Source organism: Festucalex cinctus, chromosome 19, assembly GCF_051991245.1.
Source record: "Festucalex cinctus isolate MCC-2025b chromosome 19, RoL_Fcin_1.0, whole genome shotgun sequence".
NCBI lineage: Eukaryota > Metazoa > Chordata > Actinopteri > Syngnathiformes > Syngnathidae > Festucalex > Festucalex cinctus.
This window is the reverse complement of record NC_135429.1, coordinates 13,872,359-13,893,819: the sequence shown is the minus strand read 5'-3', so window position 1 is coordinate 13,893,819 and position 21,461 is coordinate 13,872,359. Positions and strand designations below refer to the sequence as shown.

General features: G+C 38.8%; 1 protein-coding gene across 2 annotated transcripts in view; it reads right to left on the bottom strand.

The window, feature by feature from the left end:
- Nucleotides 1–6,779: 6,779 nt before the first annotated feature.
- The window catches only part of tmem170b (transmembrane protein 170B), a 79,329-nt gene continuing 64,647 nt past the window's right edge, over nucleotides 6,780–21,461 (bottom strand). For both annotated transcript variants that reach the window (XM_077507974.1, XM_077507975.1), the window contains exons 4-6: nucleotides 16,850–17,275; nucleotides 10,585–10,755; nucleotides 6,780–9,844 (exon numbers count right to left, since the gene is read on the bottom strand). In XM_077507974.1, the coding sequence (XP_077364100.1) occupies nucleotides 9,714–9,844; nucleotides 10,585–10,755; nucleotides 16,850–17,009 (462 nt within the window). In that variant the 5' untranslated portion in view covers nucleotides 17,010–17,275 and the 3' untranslated portion in view covers nucleotides 6,780–9,713. The remainder of the gene's footprint in view (nucleotides 9,845–10,584; nucleotides 10,756–16,849; nucleotides 17,276–21,461) is intronic.

The window sequence follows — 21,461 nt, the reverse complement described above, 5'->3', positions numbered from 1 at the left end:
ACCTAAACGTTATGATGATGTGTAGTCTTTGTGATCAATATAACTGAACTGAAATATCTGTCTTGTCTATTTTCATTTGTTATTTTACTGAATTGTTAAAATGAAGGACAAGTCAAAAAAAAAAAAAAGATTGACATGGCAATAGAGGCTGAAATTTGATTGGAAAAAAAAATCGAACATTTACATACACAAATTGGAAGTAGTGCAGTCAACAGAAACACTATGAAATGGATAATAAACTGTTGATAATTAATAAAAACAATTTCCTGGAACAAATAAGAATTTAGGTTGTAAATGGAGGTCTGTTACTTGCAGGTATGGGTGTCGTAAAGGGTAGAAAAGTGATGATTTGAAGGCTCACTGACTCAGTATGACTGACAGGGACCAAGTGATATTTTTTCAAGGGCTCCAATTCCCTGACGACACTCCCATCTGTAGGTATGAATGTAAACATCTCAATTTTAACTCTCTGGTTGACAGGTGGTCTATAAATTATGCCTCATTCTGGTCTCATCCTTTTTTTCTTCTTTTTTTTTTTTTAATCATCAGGTGCTGATGTTCTCACTCTTTCTTTGCACGCGATTGCAGCTCAAGACAATAGTCCCTGGTCACTCGCTAGTCATTGATGAAGGAGGAACCCAGTCGGCTGCCAGAATCTTTCAGTGTTAGTGCAGCGGGTGTTGTGATAAAACAATGGAGGTTATTTTTTCCCAGATTTTGATCGGCAGAAATGAGCATGGGAAGCTGATCTGATTGCGCTCTAGTTGTAAATGAGTGGATACGCGAATAGCTTGTTAGCTGCTGCAAAAGTGCAATGAACATTTTAGTTCATGTTACCAAAAAGGAGGCACATTTACAGATAGACTTCTAGTGGTACCACTAAAAAAAAAAAAAAAAAAAAAAGTTTATATTTTGTCTATAATTAATTTGATACTTTCATTATTTTTCACATACAATTAGTACCTTTAAAAACACATTTTGCAATTTGCTGTCGACTGAAAATGACATCACAAGGGCTCAGGTAACAGATCACAGTTCACCTCTTTTCTACGTTTGGTCATGTGACATTCACAAGCTGAGCTGTGATTGGTTACCTGCGCCCTTGTGATGTCATTTTCAGTCGACAGCAAGATGCAAAATGTGTTTTTAAAGGTACTAATTGTACATGAAAAATAATGAAAATATGAAATTTATTATAGGCAAAATATTCATGTTTGACTGCCAAAAATGGTAAATCGTGTGACTTCAATAGTTAACACGATTAATCACAAATTTTATATGATCCAAATGTCCAATAAAATTGATAAAATATTTTTTTCCAAATTTTCATACTCTTGTGAAATGTTAAACTAATAGAAATATGGCTTCATTTTGTAGTGATTGAACAGTAATTGCATAATTCATAACAGAGTTAAAAAAAAATAAAAAAAATAAAAAAATAAAAAAGAAGTACTGTACGGTAAAAAAAAAACGAGAGTGATATTGATTTGTGTTGAGGTCACTTTTCTGCCAGTAGATGGCAGATTTGCATTTGTAAGACTGACAACTCGGCACATTTTTCTTTTCATATTAAAAGCTGTCGAATCTATAACATGAAGTAACTTGTGAAATTCTGCTGCTAAAAAGTATTTTGATATCAGGTATTTTAGTTCCTGTGAGAATTGTGTACATGGCTGATCCACATTGCACACAAGCGCCCCTAATTAGACAAAGGGTGTGTACACTTTTTACAACCACTATTCATCCATCCATCCATCAGTTTCAGTGACAGCATCACTGAAAAATCTCAATCTCAAAAGACCAAAATTGTCTGATCTAAATTTGGAGCAATGAAAACAAGGTTTGGCCTTCATTTGATCGACCCACCCCCCTCTCCGCCATGACTCCGATTTCATTGTGTTGTTGTCACCGCTGGAAAATGTGTAGGATATTCCATCCCAGGAGGTCGGGACGGAGGTTTTCTCCCAAAGTAAACCCAGACACAGAGATCAGAGTGAGAGGTCCAGACAGCCGGCGCTGCTCTGACAGCGGAGACCGGCCTGCCTCGTGGACTGTTTGTCTGTTCTTTATATACTGGACATGTTGAGCGACTGGAGTCAAACCACAGAACACAAAAGGCAAGGTCAATAATGTGAAGTGATCTGCTGGCCTGTTTCCAGTCATTGTTGAAGTTGTTTTTTTTTTTTTTTTTTAAACAAAGCAGGCATGCAGTCTGCACTCACGCTCAACTCTTGAGTATTTCCTTCGGCGGAAACAATAAGACAATAGCAGCAAGTGGCCCAGCGGTCAGTATCAAGTTTAGCTTCTTTACATTATAATTTGAATATGATCATCAGGAACCCCTCTGGTGTCAGGGTCTGATTTATTTATTTTTTGCTAATCTGTACCCACAGTTTAGTAATCTGTACCCACAGTTTAACAATCTGTACCCACAGTTTAGTAAACCGTACCCATGGTTTAGCACTTCTGTGCCGTTATGTAATACGCATGCGCACGCAACGTTCGAGTGGTTGCTTGACAGCGAACGGCTGCTTTTTTTTTTTTTTTTTTTTTTTTAAATCTTCTAGACTAGTTTTGGCAGCTTGTCAATGCATTTGGATGAATGGATGATGGAAAGATGAAGTTTCTTTCGCCAAGTATGGCGTATTAATTGCAAAGCACAACAAAACACGTCTGCATTTCAACAGCCTTCAGTCTTAACAAGGGGGTAAAAGAAAGAAGAAAAGTGTTCGAGCGCCTCACAGTGGCACAAGTACAACATTACACATCAACGGAATACATATAAGTCTACAGTTTAAGATGAAAAGAAGCTGCCGTTCGCTGCTAATACTGCTGTCAAGCAACCACTTATCAGTTGTGTTCAGCTTTTCTCACTCGCTGATTATTAAACTACCGCCAGCAGTTTTAATGGAGGCCAGACGTCCAAGTCGCACAGGTTACAGACCAAAATAACTAAAGACCTTTGTTCTAATAAATCCTCAAATTGCATCGCATTCATTCAAATACTCTCCAGCTTCTCAGTGCTATAATGTCATCACGTCGCATTGCGGAAGGTTTGGGTGTCTTAGAAAGAAAATTACATCCTGTCTGAGAAATCTCACCCCACTGCTGGAATAGCAACAAAATGTCAAAAAGTTACAAGACAAAACAATTGTGCGTGGTTGGGAATTGTGTTGAGTTCAGCCATGGAGTCTGGGGTGCAATCAAAATGTTTAGGAAGGGGAAGGGGAGGCCGAGTCCGCCTGTCATTACAATGCCGGTCACGTATCGGACGTTTTTTTTTTTTTTGTTGTTTTGTTTTTTAAGTCTCACGCCACCAAATGGAAACAGTCCATTTCCTCTCGCCCGACGAAGACAAAAGCACGACTTTTCATTTGGTCTAAAAATGGTCCGCTTTTGGGCCGGGTGGGCACGTAGAGCTAAATTAGGTTGCCAAGGGGTCGGGGGCCCGGTGAGGATTGCTGGGTTCACGGCTCTGCCTTGCTCAACACGCTCATAAGTACAAGCGTATTTACGTTTTGCGGAGTTGAATTTGACAGCTAGTGCCATTTTATGCTTGGATTATGAATGTGTTGACGAAGATTCTGGATATATGTGAATTTTATTTCATGATAGCATGACAGTGGAAGGTATGATAAAAAAAAAAAGAAAAGAAAAAAAAAAAAGACTCCTCAGCCATTTTGTTTGCTTGCTATGGTGTGAAAATAAGGGATAATATTGACTAAGACTGAAAGTATATAGTCTAAAGACAGATTCTTATAAAAATTGTTATTCAGACACAACAACAAACTAAATTGATTAATTCTTTCACTCCCAGCCATTTTCACAGAAACAATCCCGTTCGCTCCCGGCCGGTTTCCTGGATTTGGACTGATTTTGCAAGGCCCACAGAATATTGTGTTCTATTGCTATAAAAGCAAGCATGGAACCTATCAAAAGAAAGATTAAAGTCTCTTCTGTCATCAGGAAAAAAAAGTATGTTTCTATCTGTTTCCGTTTTGCAGCAATTAGCATTAGAAGAGAGCTAAGTTTCATCAGTTTTCACAAATCTATTCAAAATTGTAATTTAACTTTTTTTCTACATCTCCTTTGCTCTGCTGCCACCTGCTGGCTGTTTGTGTAATAAGTACAATTTCCGCAACCGTTCTTTGCAGTTGAGAGACTGCATGAAAGCCTTCTGTATGCTCCAGCATAAAAAAAAAAAAAGAAAGAAAAAAAATGTATAAATACGTCTTTGGGACACTTAAACAAAAAAAAAACAAAAAACGTATTTACACGTTATTGGGAGAAAATGAGTTAATGGGCTGCTCCCTCTAAATTGTGGGCCAGTCTCTTGGGGTTAAATAGTGGAAATTAGATAGCACCACATTAAAGACACCGGCCACATGCCAGATGGCCAGTCCGACCCTGCACATGGCTAACGAAAATATCCGAAACTCAGCACGTTATGCGTGGAAATGAAATTACACAAATGGTAACCGAACAAAATGCATGACACAGAGACCTTGGCAAAAAAAAAAAAACACTATACAAACTTGGAAGTGGCACAGGAGAATCGCATGTAAAGTTTCAGAACAAAACACGACTGTGGATGTGATTCGATCAAATCAATCTAAATTAAGACATTCGGAAGGTAGGATGGCAATGAAAGACTAGCAGGAATGAAAGATTCAGAGAGTAAGAAGACTGGAGTGTTGTAGCAACTAATAGCACCAGCAGGCATTTGCTTTTATGACCCTCTGATGTAAAGTTAAGTTACATAAAAAAAAAAAATAAAAAAAAAATAGCAGGCAAAAAGCAATCTAACTTAGTGGGTGGATTGTAGAATCTAAGAAACTTTTTTAAATGCGCCTTGGAGGAAGCCTCAGAGTGCTTTAGTTGCTATTGTATATACTTCAATGCTGAGGTTGCATTAATGGAAAGCATCAATCAAATTTGCTTAATTAATCTACGTATATTAAACGTGTTAAAAGCTCCCGAGGCATATCGACCCAATCAGGGAACTATAGAAGAATACATCAGACAATGATAACCAAAGCTTTAGCACTATTTTGTCAAAACATACAGTAATTAGTGACAATATAATATGCAGGCAGTAAAATTCAGACAGATGTACGGACGAAGAGCAGACTCTTAACTGACTCTAGACTGACTAGAAGCAGGTGCTAGCTAGCTAGCATCAATGGCTAAAGCCAAACTGTGGCAGGATTTGGACTTTCTGGACCTGGATTTTCCATCTCTGAACTTTGTTTATTAGCATTTGGCTAAATGGAGTGCCTTGAGTCAAAGCTATGCGGTTTTAAATACACAATAAGCAACTGTTTGTTTAGTTTAGTTTGACAGGTAACTTCAACTGTGGTGAAAGGCAATAAATAGCTTGAAGCATTCTGCCAAAATCTCATATATACATATATATCTAATAATAGCACACATGAAAGTATGTAAATGAAACACCACTCCAACACTGTTTTGTATTCTAAAAACATTTTTATTTCAACTGACAGTTGGTATTTACAAGGACCAATTTGTACATAAATAAGCCATTCTTATAAATATCAGCTGTTTGGCTGGTACAAAACCTGTTTAAAAATTAACATATTATACATTATCTACAAGTGCCACTTTGGGTTTTGGACAACTTCGTCTCTCGTTAAGGTTATCCGTAGTCCGTTCACACGCTAGCACATGCAATCACAGCAGGTAAAGAGGAGTACTCGTCTCATGGGGAGGGGCTAATGTGGCATCCGGGTGGCAGAGTGAGGGGGTATTTTGGACCATGACGTAAAAATGAAGGGAATAACAGAGCTGGGCATCTCGCAGGATTGCAACTGCATGCTCAATGCCTACAGCGGATTTACTGGTTCTGGGTGTCTCCTTAGAAGCTACAGTACACACAAACACACAACTACTACTATATTTCAAAATTGCAGAAGGCTGAGCAGAAAAATAAGTATATTCACATTTGCTAATGGCACAGTGCGAATGTATGCGCGTGCTATTATCATAAAACTATGCGGCAATATCACCCTTTTCTACATGCAGCTCAGGATGAAAGCATTGTCTTGCCCCTTTGCCACAAAAACAAAGAAACATGTCTCCGATTCGACGCTTTGGGCCAGCGATTCCCAACTACTGTGCTCTCGAGAGACCGTCAGGTTGATTTGGTCGGGTTAATTGGTCCAAAAATCATTATTATTATTATGCCAGAGAAATATAGTGGCCACTAGATGGCAACTTTGTGTTTACAAAGTTCACACTGAGCCGAGATCGGCATTATATCAGTAAATAGACTCTCTGTGGCAATTTAAGTAGTAGTAGTAGTAGTATACAGTGAGATTCTTCTAATATACTAAAATATGTGCCTTGACTCAAAAAAGGCTAAGAAACATTGCTTTAGGGCACCCTTTAAACAACTATTACCCTCATAGGACTAAACCACAGCATACTGTTGTTGGTAGTAATCACACACACAGCACCTTTAATAATCATAATCATGAGAAAATGTTCACACACAACTCAACATTGGTCCCTGAAAAAGAGGGCATTGCAGATTTTGGGTGGCTTTCCGATTTTTGTTCTAAATCATGGCAAACAATAATAACTGAGAAAATGTACCATTTGTCATCGCCACACTTCACAGCTCTTTTAATTCAGTGCAGTGGCGCCCCATTGTGTACTAAGATGGTAGTGAAGGTGAGCGTGTCAGTTGCATAACTCATCTATCTTAATAGGTAGTGTTTACCTTGAGAAAAGGCACACCAAAAAACTCAAAATACTGATTCATTGCTGTCATGATATTTTACTAACAATCTTGAAGCAGCAACTCATTCAAAAAAATGTTACATCACTAAACTGAGACAAGATAAATAAAGCTAGTATATCATTGATACTTTGGCATAAATACCCTTATAATTCCTACTTTTGGGTTTGGTGCCATGTGCTGTTTGAATTTCGGGCCAGCAAGAAATTAATTAGAAAACCAGTAAACATTCCTTTTTTTTTTTGGTTTTTTTAATCCAGTGACACAAACTGGTTTATCGCCTACTTGAGCTAAAACAGTATCATTCAAGAAAATATTTCAAGCAGCCAAAAAAAAAAGAAAAAGAAAAGGATATTATCACCCATTTCGGTGCAATGTGTCGCGCTCCAGTCGCATCGTCAAACCACGCTAAAACAAGGCAAGAGTAAATTCAGTGCAAAAGGCAAAGTTAAATGTGGATCTTTGTTACTCCAGCTAATGCTAAGAAAGTTAGTCCGTTTTTTTTGACAGTGCTGTGGGGTCACACTGGCCCCTATGGGTCTGGAGTGAAATGTGATGCACTAGCTTGTTTGGATTTGACAAATCAAACCTTTAGAACTTATGGTTTTTAAAAGCAAACTAAAAAACTAGTGAGGACAGCAGCAGCAGGAGTGTAGAATGATGACTCAAACAAATTAGGTACTCTCCGTCATGTTGAATTGGAGCAGGTGAACGTCAAACCTAAGAGTATCTAAGGGGTAGTAAATGTAAATTTGCATGGGAATCTAAGATGGGGAATTTTGGAAATATTCTGCTAACCAACCTTTAAATTTGGTAAATTATTGGTTCCCATTAATTCCCACAAAACACAGGTGTCAAACTCCCGGTCCTCAAGGGATGGATTCCTGCATGTTTTAAATCAGGAGTCACCAACTCCAGTACTCGAGGACCACTAGCCTGCATAGTTTAGAATAGATATTTACATCCTCCAACACACCTGTTGCCGACCATTTGATTCAAGTGTGTTGGAGGAGGGAAACATGGGAAAACAGGTTGAATTGGAGCTCTTGAAGACCGGACTTGGGCACCCCTGATCTAAAACATGCAGGATTGGGGCCCACTAGGTCCGGATTTATGACGCAACTTTCAAAATTCCCAGAATTTTGTGACGAGATGTTTCCATTGCTCGAGGATGCGAATAAATCCTGTCGAAGGCCATTTGAGCCAATTTGTGTCACCAGGGGCTTATTTTAATTCAAAAGTTTACCTTGAGAATAAAAATAAATAAAAAGAGCATAAAACCCACAGTACAGGTTGTACCGTGAAAACAAAGAGCAGACAATTGTACTCGTATAATGCTCCCAAACTTTCATTCCCAAGCAGTTTTTGGCACTGACACTTGTTCATATTTGCTGAATTCATACCTTTCTTTCCTGCAGAGATGGGAAGTAAAGTACAACTATTTTGTTACTGTACTTGAGTAGTTCTTCAGTACTTAGTACTTTCCTGAGTATTTATTTTTAGACTACTTTTTACTTGTATCCGTTACACATTAACATGAGCATCTGTGCTTTTTATTCAATACATTTTCAAAACATAGTTGTTACTTTTGTTTTTAAATGCATGAAAATGATTAAAATACTTGACCTGGAGAAAAAAAAAAAAAAAAAAAAAAAAAAACATCCTGTGTACTCGTCAAGTACATTTCAGAGCCCGGACTTTTTTACTTTTACTTGAGTAATTATTTCAGTGAGTATTTTTCCTTTTCCCGACATTATATTTGTGGGAATGCTGAAAAGCAGTACAAATGCAATTTTGGATAATAATCATTGTCAAATGAGTTCATCATTAAGTTTTGTTTCGATACTATTGCGCTCTATATTCAAAATTCAAATTCAACGCCTTTCAATATATACTGACGTATTCACTACAATTAATGTCACATTCTTTTATGACAGAAATGGATCAGTGGTGAGAGCAATTGCCTGCTACCATGGAGGAACTGGGTTCAAACCCCACTTGGACAACTCTTTAGTACAAATGCAAATATTGAATACTAATCATTGTCAAATTAGTTCCATTACTTTTGATGTCATTCATCATTAATAAGGTTTTATTCCATTCTATATCCAAAATTCTAATTCAACGCAAGCTTTCAGCTTCATACCTCAATATTCACTACAATTACGTTAAAAACTGGAGGCGAGGGTTCGAATTCCACATTCACCAGATTGCAGTTCACGTGTTCTTTTTATTCATTTATTCTTTCAACTACAATTAGCATTTTGTAATTTTCACATAATTTATCTTTTAAGCATTCAGCTATTAGCATTCAGCTTTCAGCATTCTCACGCAATTTCTCCAGAAATTGCACTTAGTCTAGTGTACACAAGTCATTGTACTTCTACTCAAGAAGAAAATGTTAGTACCTTTCCCATCTCTGCTTTCCTGACAGCTGCAATTGAATAATGCAGCATAGAAGTTGTGTATGGAAAGGAATGATAATGAGAATATGTGCACAGTGGCACAAAAAAAAAGAAGCCTTGGTGTGATTATTAATACTGTTAGCTGATAAGTTTTTTGGGTCATCAGTGCTCAACTTTTGTTTTCAAGCAGAGTCTAAAGAGGAACCCACAGTAGTTTCCCATTTATCCCAAATAGGAGTACCCTTCAAGGGTCAGTGTCCACTAAAGGCATGCGGGACATCCCAGAGAAGACGGTTGGCACAAAGTTACCTCTGGAAACAGCCCCAACATGGCTTTCAGTCCAGAAGAAGAGGATGGCGGCGTTTGCATGCGCTGAATTGAGTTCCCTCTCAATTTGCAAAAGAAGGTGCGCTCACAATTGTGGCAGTAAACACATTTGAGACTTTTGGACCCAGTCCCAAAAGGTCCAGACACCATTTTGAGTGTCGTTCAAGCCTCCGATTGGCTGCCATTCCTAACGTCCGTGTCCTTCGAGGATTACCTTCATTTCATAGTGTGGCCAGGATGCGTGAGATGGATATGACGACGGAGAGGCTGGTCTGGCCGACACCGAGAAGCAGAGCCTCCAGCGGTGTCATGTCCTTCCCTGCCACACGGTACACGCCCGCTATCGCTGCGCCTGATGGCAAGAAAAGATGCCACAAGCATGAGACAATTAAACAGATAGTGGCAGATGGCGATCAGAACCAATTAGTCTATTGTAGGAAAGGGTTAAAAAAAAATAATAATAATTATCAAAAAAATATTTTTTTTTTCTCCAAGCCTCATATTTACAATTATTTGAATTAGAATTATGACAATATTTTCATCTCCTCCTTCCTGATATCAATGTTTGTGTAACACAAGTGATAACACGTGTTAATTCCATTTACCGCCTCCACACATTTTAATGTTTCTGGAGTTTTTATCATGTCCTTGATATATAATTCTTTTACTGCCACACGTTTGCAAAAAAACTTTAATATGACAAAGGCTTTGATCATTTACATCATCCCTGAAAACGTTCAATTTCATCAGATTTCATCATGTTTCATTGTAATTTCATACACAATGAGCCCATTTAAAAGAGATACAATGCTGCCATCTGCTGGCCATAAGATAGTGTTTTTGATTACACAACTCAATGACAGGCTGCGCATGTTGCACTTAGACGGTGCTTGACATCATTTAACGTTTATGACGGCGTACATTGTGATTTTACTAATCGTTATTATTATTGGCAACTCCACCTGTAGCTGACGTAAGTAGGCAAATTTAGCCGAAGCTGTCGTCCCACTGCTGAGCTCATATAAAAATAAAAAAATAATAAAAAAAGATGATGAACAAGCACCGAAAATAATGCATGAAACAACAACTTACTGGTGATGACGCCGCCGGAGAGGGAGGCCAGGAAGCCCACGCTGACCAGCACAACGGTGATGAGGCGGCCCCTCTTGTGGCGCTGCAGCATGACGAACATGAGCAGCCCCACCACCCCGTGGACGAAGAGTGAGGAGAAGAGACACCATAGGAACACCCAGTACCACATCTCTGACAGGGGGGGCAGACAAAACATGGAGGATTAGAAAACACATGCAAATCAGCACCCATGCTAGTGTTTTTACAGAGACGGAAGGTGCCTGGATTGAGAGTGCCTTTACCCAAATGTCCCCTTAGGAACAGGTTGTCGGAATTGGAGATTTAAAAAAAAAAAAAAAAAAAAAAAGTGTAATTATACAAAATCGAAAATGTGTTTGACATTTTGGTACTTGTTTCTTTTCACAAACAAAAATTTTCCCATAAAATGCTGATAATCAAGAGGTTTTTCACAGAAAATGGGGGTAAAGTGACTCTTTTACTGCCACACGTTATCCAAAAAAATAATAAAATAACCCTCGCAGTGCCAGCCCATTTCGAGCATTTTAATGCATCTTTCAAGGCGACTTTGACACAAATGTTTGTTTTGTGCCGCACTGTGAATTTGGTTGTGTGACAAAGGCTTTGATCATTCACATCATGCTTGAAAATGTTCCATTTCATCAGATTTCATCTTTGAGCCCATTGAAAAAGAGATAGAATGCTGCCACCTGCTGGCCATAATTAGTGGCTGTTTTTGATTCCACAACCCATTGACCAGGCAGCGCTGCACTTAGACGTTGCACTGCCCATTGATTTAAAAAGAAAGAAAGAAAAAAAAAAGACGTAGTTGACGTCATTTAACGTTTATGGCGACATACATTGCGATTAAACGTTTCTGGCGGGCAAAGAGGTAACAAAATCTCATTAAAAAATGGGGGTGGGGAAATGAAATATTGAAAAACATATTGGGGGAAAAAAAAAAATTTGTGAGTGCCGAACTGCGACTATGCATTGACTACAGTATAGTTTTTAAGTTGTAATATCACCATTCACCACTAGAAGACAAACACGGCTTTGTTGCACCTACACTGACTATTATACTGCCCGGTACTACAACATGAGTAAACCTAATATTTTTCTTTGTGGATTTGAAAGGATATGTATGACAAAAGTAGTACCTCAATATTCAAATATTGAGTGAGTTGATCTTCGTGAAAAAAAATTGCACAAAATGAATTCTCGCACCAAATGTTCGTTTGCTGTTTTGTGCCATCCTTCAATGGCAACTTGCATTTTGCAGTGGATTTTTTTTTTAAATTTTTTTAAAGCAGCAGCATGTTTAAATTAAGAAGCATCAGCAACTCTAATAATTAGGGTTCCAGAGCTCAAGCCCAAAGGGCAATTTTTGCATATCCGTTTAACCGAACGTCCTGAGCGCTTGCGTCTATTTATTGATCATGCAATTAGCGGTCAGGCCGAGCCGAGAGAGATGTGTCTGCGCAGATGCACACAAGTGGCTCTTTGTCCCGTGTGACAGCACACGTCGCCGTTAAAGCCACTCAGCCAGGGAGGAGGGCAGCGTCCGAGACGGGACGGAGAGAACAAATACAAATCAGATGCACAGAGAGACATTCTGTCATGCTCCATCGGGATCCTTCAACTAGATTTGGCTGCGCAGGCAGTGCATCTGTCGCCCAATTAAGCCTGGCTGGATTTACACGGAGCTCTTTTAGAGAGTGAGAGGAACAAAAGGCGGACCAGGACCACAATCACCTTGACTGCTGCTATATACAATGCAACACTGTTTGAGAACTGCTAACTCTGTTTTGGTTCTTTTATTCTACTATGATCAAGACTTGATTTATTATAAGAAGAACGTACGCTTTAACCAGATGCACTTAAGTCATGCAATTATTTTTCTACTAATCAAGGCTGCGTATGGGGCAAATATTCTGCTTTTGGTGTGTGTACATTTTCCATCCAAGTAGAATATAGGGTTGCTCGATTATGGGAAAAATAATAATCACGATTATTATTGCAATAATTGAAATCATGATTATTCAAACGATTATTTTTTGGTACAAAACAAGAAAAGGTTTTCACATTTGAAATATTAAGACCAATTCAAAAAAAAAAAAAAAATAGTAACACAACAATTATGTAAGTTCCTTTTGGACCAAACAGAATTTATAATATTTATTTGTGTTGGCAAAAACTTGAAGTGCACTGTGCAGTAGGATGATCATTTATTTTTTGGTACAAAACAAGAAATGATTCAAAGTAAAAATAAATAAATAAATCAAATTATTTTATGCAAGTTTCTTTTGGGTGAAAAAAAAAAGAAAATATTTATTTTAAAATTGAAAAAAAAAATGTAAATGTATAAATTTAAACAACTCAAAAATTTGTATTAAAGTGATACTTTACTTCTTTAGCCATTTTTGGCAGTCAATACTTTGCCTATAATAATTTTGATATTTTCATTTTTTTTATGTACAATTAGTACCTTTAAAAATACATTTTGCAACTTGCTGTCGACTGAAAATGACATCACAAGGGCTCTGGTAACCAATCACAGCTCGGCTTGTGAATGTCACGTGACCAAACCTAGAAAACAGGTGAGCTATGATTGGCTACCTGAACCCTTGTGATGTCATTTTCAGTCAACAGCAAGTTGCAAAATGTGTTTTAAAAGGTACTAATTGTATGTGAAAAATAATGTATCAAATTAATTAGACAAAATATTAACTTTTTATTGCTATAATGGGCTAAATAAGTGAAGTACCTCTTTAATCTTTTTTTTACGATTATGCTGATTTTGTAATTGTGGAGTGTAATAATCGAAATTGTAATTGAATTTCGATTAATTGCACAGCCCTCGTAGAATATATTTAAAATGAGGCTTTTACCTCAACTGTCAAGTTCAGAATGGCTTAAATTAAAATTAAAAATATATTTTAAAAAGTAATGACACAATCTCATACACCAGTTTATAAGTCCCAAGTCCCAATGTCCATGTTCTACTTGCGACATATTCTGCATGCAAAATCAGTGGGTACAACCAAGCAGATTTTGATTTTCATGAAACTTGCTGTACTCGTTGATAGTAGTCAAAAAAAGTCATTAAAACGTGCACCAATCTTCTGAATGTTTGCAAGTTATTTGGAATCCTATTTGATTTCCCTTTCCAACAATGCCTGTTTTGTTAAGACTGACCCAAGAGTTCCTGAGCTATATGGGTGCAAAAGGAAGGTGGCCACGCCCCTTTAAGCCCAAAATAGTCAAATTCGGTGGGCCGTAGCTCCAAAACACCTGCTCCAGTTGACTTCAAATTTTAGATTTTGTGTTGTGCACCACCAGGGCTGGACTGGCCATCTGGCGTTCAGGGCAGATGCCCGGTGGGCCTGCGCCTTTTGGGGCCGATGCAGTTCTTTTAATTATCATTTTCCTCCATCTTACAACCAAGAGACTGGCCCATAATTTGGAGGGAATAGTCAATCCATTTGGAATATAGTCAGCAAACTGAACCAATAGAAATATCAGTGGCAGAATTTTGTGTTCGGCAGGAGTCAGGCTGCAGAATGACTCAAGATGTGGACTATGGTTGCACCACTTATCAGTAAGAACACGAATACAAGAGGGCATCCACAAGAAGAGCTGTCAGAAGCTATTAACACAGAACGGTTGTCTTAGTCTATCGCTTGCATTGGATCTCATTACATTGTGCCGGTGTACCAGCGAGTGTATATTGCTGCCGTTTTCCTGCACACACACATTCTCCCTGTGACCCAATTTCATGTCTCAGTAGGTCATTTTTCACCTGGTTGGCTTGGTATGGCGGGAGGGAGATCAGGTGGCGGCTATTCTACACCCTTCTCATCGCCGCTCTCTACGCTGTGTTGCGCCTCCGCTTCCACGCAGCTCTGCATGCGCTCAAGCTTCCTGCTGACTCAGCGTCATCGACTACCTCTTTTTTTTTTCGCTCATGTCCGACACGTTGCTTGCACAACACACAGGATGCAAAGCGAGCGGCTCGAAAGGTGGCAGTGTCGCAATCGGAAATGACTACATCTTTTCATTTTTCTGCTCAGAGAGGTTTCGCAGAATTGTTTATGACAGAATTACCCTCAAGTATATGCTCACTCTAATACCTGCACATTTCCCAGTTTTGTTTTTTGGTGTGTTTTTTTTTTTTTTTATATATATTGTACAGACTGGCGATTCCCAACCAGTGTGTCATGGCACATTAGTAGTGTTGTAAACTATATTTAGTTTACTTTACATAATGTATCTGCTTGTGTAAGCAAAATATTACAATTTCAGAAAGACATCGATATTACATTCGCATGGGTGGCAAGCTAGACAAAATGAAATACATGAGTTAGGGTGCACCCATGCCATGAAACTCACCGACTCGAAAAATCATTAATTTACCTATAGGAGTAATATGTGCCAGTCTGGAACCATGGGAGACCAAATATCATGTTACACATTACGCCTTCATCCCACATTGGAAAAAACATGCTTGTTAGTTTAGTTAGAAACCAAAACAAAAATAAAAGTCAGCTGTGATCGGCTCGAGCTTAGCCACAATCCTTGTGAGGATAAGCGCTGTAGAAAATGGATGGATGAATCTTTTTAGGAATAATTTTTTATTTATTATACATATTTCCGATTTGACCTCTTAAAACCTAAACCATAAAAGTCACAGAAAATGTATATATATTTATTGAGTAACTTTTCAGAACTGCTAAATGTTGGTTGTTTTTAAATTTTGCCTTAATCTGAGACAATATTTTAAATTTTTAACCAAAAGTTAAAGGAGTCTTAAAGTGATACTTCACTTATTTAGCCCATTATAGCAGTGTTTCTCAATTGCGGTCCTCAGGCCCCCCTAGCCAGCCTGTTTTCCATGTTTCCCAATTGCAACGCAGGTGAGGATCGTTACCTGGCTTCTCCAGAACTGGCTAATTAGCCGTCATTGGAATCAGCTGCATTAGGAATTGAGAGACGTGCAAAACAGGCTGGCTAGGGGGGCCTGAGGACCGCAATTGAGAAACTGCATTATAGCAATAAAAAGTTAATATTTTGTCGATAATTTGACACTTTCATTATTTTTCACATACAATTAGTACCTTTAAAAACACATTTTGCAACTTGCTGTCGACTGAAAATGACATCACAAGGGCTCAGAAGACCAATCACAGCTCATCTGTTTTGTAGGTTTGGTCATGTGACATTCACAAGCTGAGCTGTGATTGGTTATCTGAGACCTTGTAATGTCATTTTCAGTCAACAGCAAATTGCAAAATGTGTTTTTAAAACGTACTAATTGTACATGAAAAATAATGAAAACATCTAATTTACTATAGGCAAAATATTGTTTGACTGCCAAAAATGGATAAATAAGTAAAGTATCCCTTTAAATGTTTTGTTTTGTATACAGTAAATAAAGTTTTCCATCCATCCATTTTCTTAACAAAATGTCAAATATCTAGTTCAATTTTTCCATTTTCAATTTTTATCTAGTTTTAATTTCAAACAAAAAACAAAAGTTGCATAGACCTCTGTCGGTGAGCAGCATTTCCTCATATAATGTTAACGGAAAATTCGAATGAATTGTTCCTTTAACACCATTTTAAGTTTTCTCTTAGTGACTGATTTTTTATTTTATTTTATTTTTAAGGTTGATACTGCTATTAGTCAAATTCTGAATAGCAGTGCTGATAAATCAGTCTATCCCAAGCAAATTTTTGGGTTGACAAAACATTAATTTTGACTTATTTGTAATCATTAAAATTGATGAAACCTGCTTGTACATGGAAAGTACACAAAAATACACTTGCTATTCCCTACTACTGTCCATAAGGTATGTGCACCATTTCCAGTTTATTTTACACTAACAATCATATTTCGAAATTGCTCATGGCAATATTGATAGTAATACGCCAGAATTCGTACTAAAGCACACAAAAGCACCGACCACTGAAAATAACACTGCGAAAGGCATCGATTTTTAACTCGCTAATGGCAAGCCAGACAAAGGGGGGGGCACACATTATTCTATTCACACAAGCGTGCACCCACGTCACAAAAATGATACAAATTGGCCAGCAATGACATTTCTCATGTAGCCCACTGCCTGACTTCGAGGTGTCATTCATTCCCCTTTGATAGTAATCCGTGGTCGTGGGTCAGCATGTGAGCACAAATATCACGTTACAATTCCGTTTTGAATGACACTCCAGCGTCCACAGCTGAATAACGGACGGCACCTTTTGCATACCTGTGAAGTGCTGCAACGTCGTCCCTTGCACCCAAAGACTCAGCACTTGCTGCACTGATAGATTGACGGAATAATCCCTGTTTGTTGACATGTTTCTGCCACCGCCCGGGTTCGCACTCTCCTTTATCGAGTAGCCGTACTTGGCTTTAAGCGAAGGCATGGGGGAGACCGGGGTGGCATTGGCTGCGAGTTGAGGCGGCTCTCCCCGGTGCGGCTCGCCTCTACCGGTGCCTCTGTTTCGGCTTCGCGTCCGTCTCCGCGTCGGGAAGGGAAGGGCCGCTGGCTGGTCGCTTCATCCTCGGTTGCGGCGGAGTCGGCGGTGGCGGCGGCGGTGTAGAGGCCATGATGGGGATGGCAGCCGGAGCTCAGACAGGAACGCGCACGCTCGCTCGTCCTACATCGACTAGCCCAGCTAGCCACATAACCCTTAAAGGGACAGACGCCCGGTTTTAGTTCTTCTTCTATAAATACATAAATGAATACCTACATTAAATATTACCTGGACAGTATTTGGACTCTCATAAAAAAAAAAGGCTCTGAAAACTATGGTGATACTTGTTTCCAGTTTGTAAATTTCAAGGTTAATTGTTCTGTACTTGTGTGATTCATTAAAGATTATTTAGACAGCAAAAAAAAAATCATTGGGTCATGTGATTGAGACAGTTGGCGACAAGTGTTTTTTCTTTTTTCTTTTTTTTCCATCCATCCATCCATTTACCGCTTATCCGGATCGGGTCGCGGGGGCAGCAGCTTTAGGAGGGAAGCCCAGACTTCCCGCTCCCCAGCCACTTCAACCAGCTCATCCAGAGTGATCCCCAGGTGTTCCCAGGCCAGCCGAAAGACAGTCTCTCCAGCGTGTCCTGGGTCGTCCCCGGGGCCTCCTGCCGGTGGGACATGCCCGGAACACCTCTCCAGGGAGGCGTCCGGGAGGCATCCGAACCAGATGCCCGAGCCACCTCAACTGGTTCCTCTCAACGCGGAGGAGCAGTGGCTCGACTCTGAGTACCTATATTATATATATATATATACTCTATATTTGTGAATAAGACTACTCAAAAAATTATCTTCGGTTCAAGAGAGACATTTGTGTTGATTGCTCGTTCTGTGAAATGTCCCCTGAAACACTATTCCATGTTTTTGGCATTGCCCTTATACCAACAGATTCTGGAAAGAGGTGTCTCGATTTATTATTGATCATATTGACGCTAATTTCTGTCTTTTCTGGAAAAATGTACTGTTTGGTTTCTGATAATAATAATTTATAGTAAATATAAGTAGGTAAGTATACAAGCAGAAAACTTATTAAAAAAATAAGATGTAGGGAAGTGAATAAGTAAATATAAGTATAAATAAACTAACACAAAATACAGAAGGCACCATAAAACACTGAAATGATGCGAAATCTCATGCTGAGTCAAAGACCAAACAATAAAGATGTCCAGCAAAAACGATATGAAATTTGTCCATATCGTACAGCCTTAAATCCAAAAGAAAATGATTCATTCGGACATAGTTGTTGACAGAAGTGACGAGTGGTTTTGATGTTTTGAGCATTGGCCAGCAGGTGGCGTGGTTGCCTACTGCAGTAATTATGGCTATGACGTCAACAGGAAGAAACGTTCACATTTTGTACAAAATCTGTAATCAGCATTTCTTTTTTTCACAAAAGGAGGTATGTAACCAGTAATCTTAGAGTAGGTTGCACAAGTGTGGACACCGTCTTGTAGCTAGAGGCTGTTTTCAGAATAAAAATCACATTCAAACTCATGTTTGGGTTTCAGCACATACATGCCACCATTTTAAGCGCTTCTTATTAACCCTGAATAAAGTTCGGATGTTCTAGTAGTCGTTTCCTGGCATTTTAGTGGTCACATATGACAGAACAAGGAGAGCTTCCGCGACATGAAAGAGATCAGATTTTTCAGGTATCAGTCAGGAGAAAACTTTTAAAAGGCTTTAAATTTACAATCGTCATCATCAAATATTGCAGCAATTGTGAGATAGAATGACTTGGGAAATCAACCCACATGGCATAACAGTGACTCGACAAGAACTCAACATCCTTCCAAATTGTGTGCGTGAATTATCTCGGCAAAGTAGAAGGCGCTCACTTAACACATTTAGACAAGATTTGTGAACAATATTTGAGTTGAACTCGTGAAACGTGGTAGCAAAAACAAGTGTTGCACGTATGTTTGTTTATTTTGTATATAATTGAGCTCTTTTGATATCCCCCCCCCCCCAGGGAATTTCGTTCAGCTCAAAGAAAACAATTAATACATCAAATGATGTGCAGACTTAATGAGCTCCTTACTGCATCATAAAGTAAAGTTCAAAGTAGAAATAGGACAGACATCTAATCAATGATGGTTGCCGAATAAGCAGACATAAAAGTCATGTAAAATGTCTCCCCTTTTAAAATTGAATTCCAGTCGGCATAACAAATCAAGCTAATGGAGCAATGGCCAGCAGGTGGCGTACTTCCCTCATGTTTGACAAAATAACAGCTTGTCGAATCAGTCACCATTTCCTATTTCACAAAAGGAGGCATGTGCCTGCAAATTTTGTATATAATTTGAGGCTTTGTGAGGTGAGGTCATCTGTGATTCCTCATTTTTGAAGAGACATTGTATTTTTCTTTTTACTATCAAGCCTATTGTGCTTTTACAAATGTAACGGAACCTGTAAGTTGAAACGCTTCCCCCTTGAACCCCTTCATCTCCTGCTGTTTTTTTTCCGCCCTGCCAATCAGTCTCCCAGCATGTTTTGTCTCTCTTTTGTCGCCCCCTTCGACCCCTCGGCAGACGGCCTTGACCTAGTAGGTGAGTCACCAGTGAAGAAGCCCCCTGATCTGGCCGACATCCTTGTCAAAGTCAAGAGCACTTGAACAGGACCCAACCGGTTGAGTGGTGACTCAAGGTGTAAACAGTTTAACCCCAGACTGAACGTGCAATCATGCACCAGCGGCTCCGATCTTTTTATCTATATTTGGTCTAACGTGCCGGATGAGGACAAAGGCTACAAAAGACTGCACAATACAGCATACAACAAAATTTGAAGCAAGCTTTCCTGCAACATCAAATGTAAATGTTATGGGTCATAAGACTCATGTTTAGTATATACAGCATGCAATCTAGAAAATAAAGAAATGCTAAATGCTATTATTTGCTAATATAGGAATAATAGTGTCTGTCAATGGGCAAAGACTGACTGATTGACTTTTCAATTCCTGCACTTCACATTTCCCACCATTTTGTTCCAAAATCAGCATGGCAGCCCATTAGCACCCCAACTTCACTTTTCTATTTTCAACCACACATTAAATTCAGAGTAGGAAAACTGGTGCTAGCGCGCTAACACTCTACTATGCCAGACTAAAGAATACATTTTATTGGGATGGATTTGTACCGCTCTAAACAAACACTGTGACCGCCATGTTTAAATTGGCCAGTCATGGACATAAAAGTGACACGAAAAATATAGATACAAAATCAAGAGTGGTACTTGTTAAAATGCTTGTGATTATCATAGTGAAGTGAAGTTCCCATGACATCATAAAACAGCAGATTTTCTTTTTATCCATTATGCTTTGCACACCTCTAATTACTAGTTTAGGTAACAGTTAGCCACGCTAGTACCGCTACTGCTGCTAATGCTACTACTGCTACTATCCAGTAGTCACCAAATGGCTGTAAGCCTATTTAACAACATAATATATACTATGTTCTGTATAACAAAACAAAAAACACACTTCACCTCAGTCTCTTTTCAAAGTCAATGCTCTGGGAATCCCCTTTGCAAGGATAAAGTGCTGTGAGTGTGATGGCGCCTCACCTGCGCTAGCTTTCTGAAAGCAGGTGGTCACAATTGTAATGTGAACCACAAACGCATTTTCGGTGGACCACACGTTACTTCAGGTGAACAAAAGAGTTTTTGATCTTTCACTGGCTCCACATGAAAATCAGACAGACGTCACAGGCTTGGCAAAAACAAGCCCATGATGACACAATCCAACCTTTCAACTTGCGTATTCATTCCACTTTCGAGTGTCTCTACTTGACGTCTTTCACAAAAACAACATGGCGCAAGAATTTAGTGATCTTCCGGACAAAAAATGTGGAAGGCCAACGGTGAACTATACTCATAAAGTGAACGAAGCTGTTGAAAATTGTGTTGGGTGTTTTTCTGCCTTTGTTTGCATGTTAGTTAGCATGCAAACATTTATGAGATTCGGGGGCTACCAATTTGCATTTTTGGGTCGAAGGAATGGTCTCATTGGGATTCAGACAATTGTCTTTGTCTTATTTTTTTGCTATGAAGGTAAGGCTAATGGAAAATAACAGATGAGGTCATTCTTCTGTGAATAATATATCTATATATATATATATAAAATTTATTTTTAATTCTATCCATGAGACAGAAATTACCAATAGCCCTCTTGTGGCATGCTGGTACCAAGGAATTATGAGTTAATTCTTTTACTGCCACGCGTTATCAAAGAAAAACTTTGATACGACAGAGTCTTTGATCATTGGCGAAAAGAGATACAATGCTTCCATCTGCTGGCCATAGTTTAGAGTGTTTTAGATTCCACAACCCATTGACCAGGCAT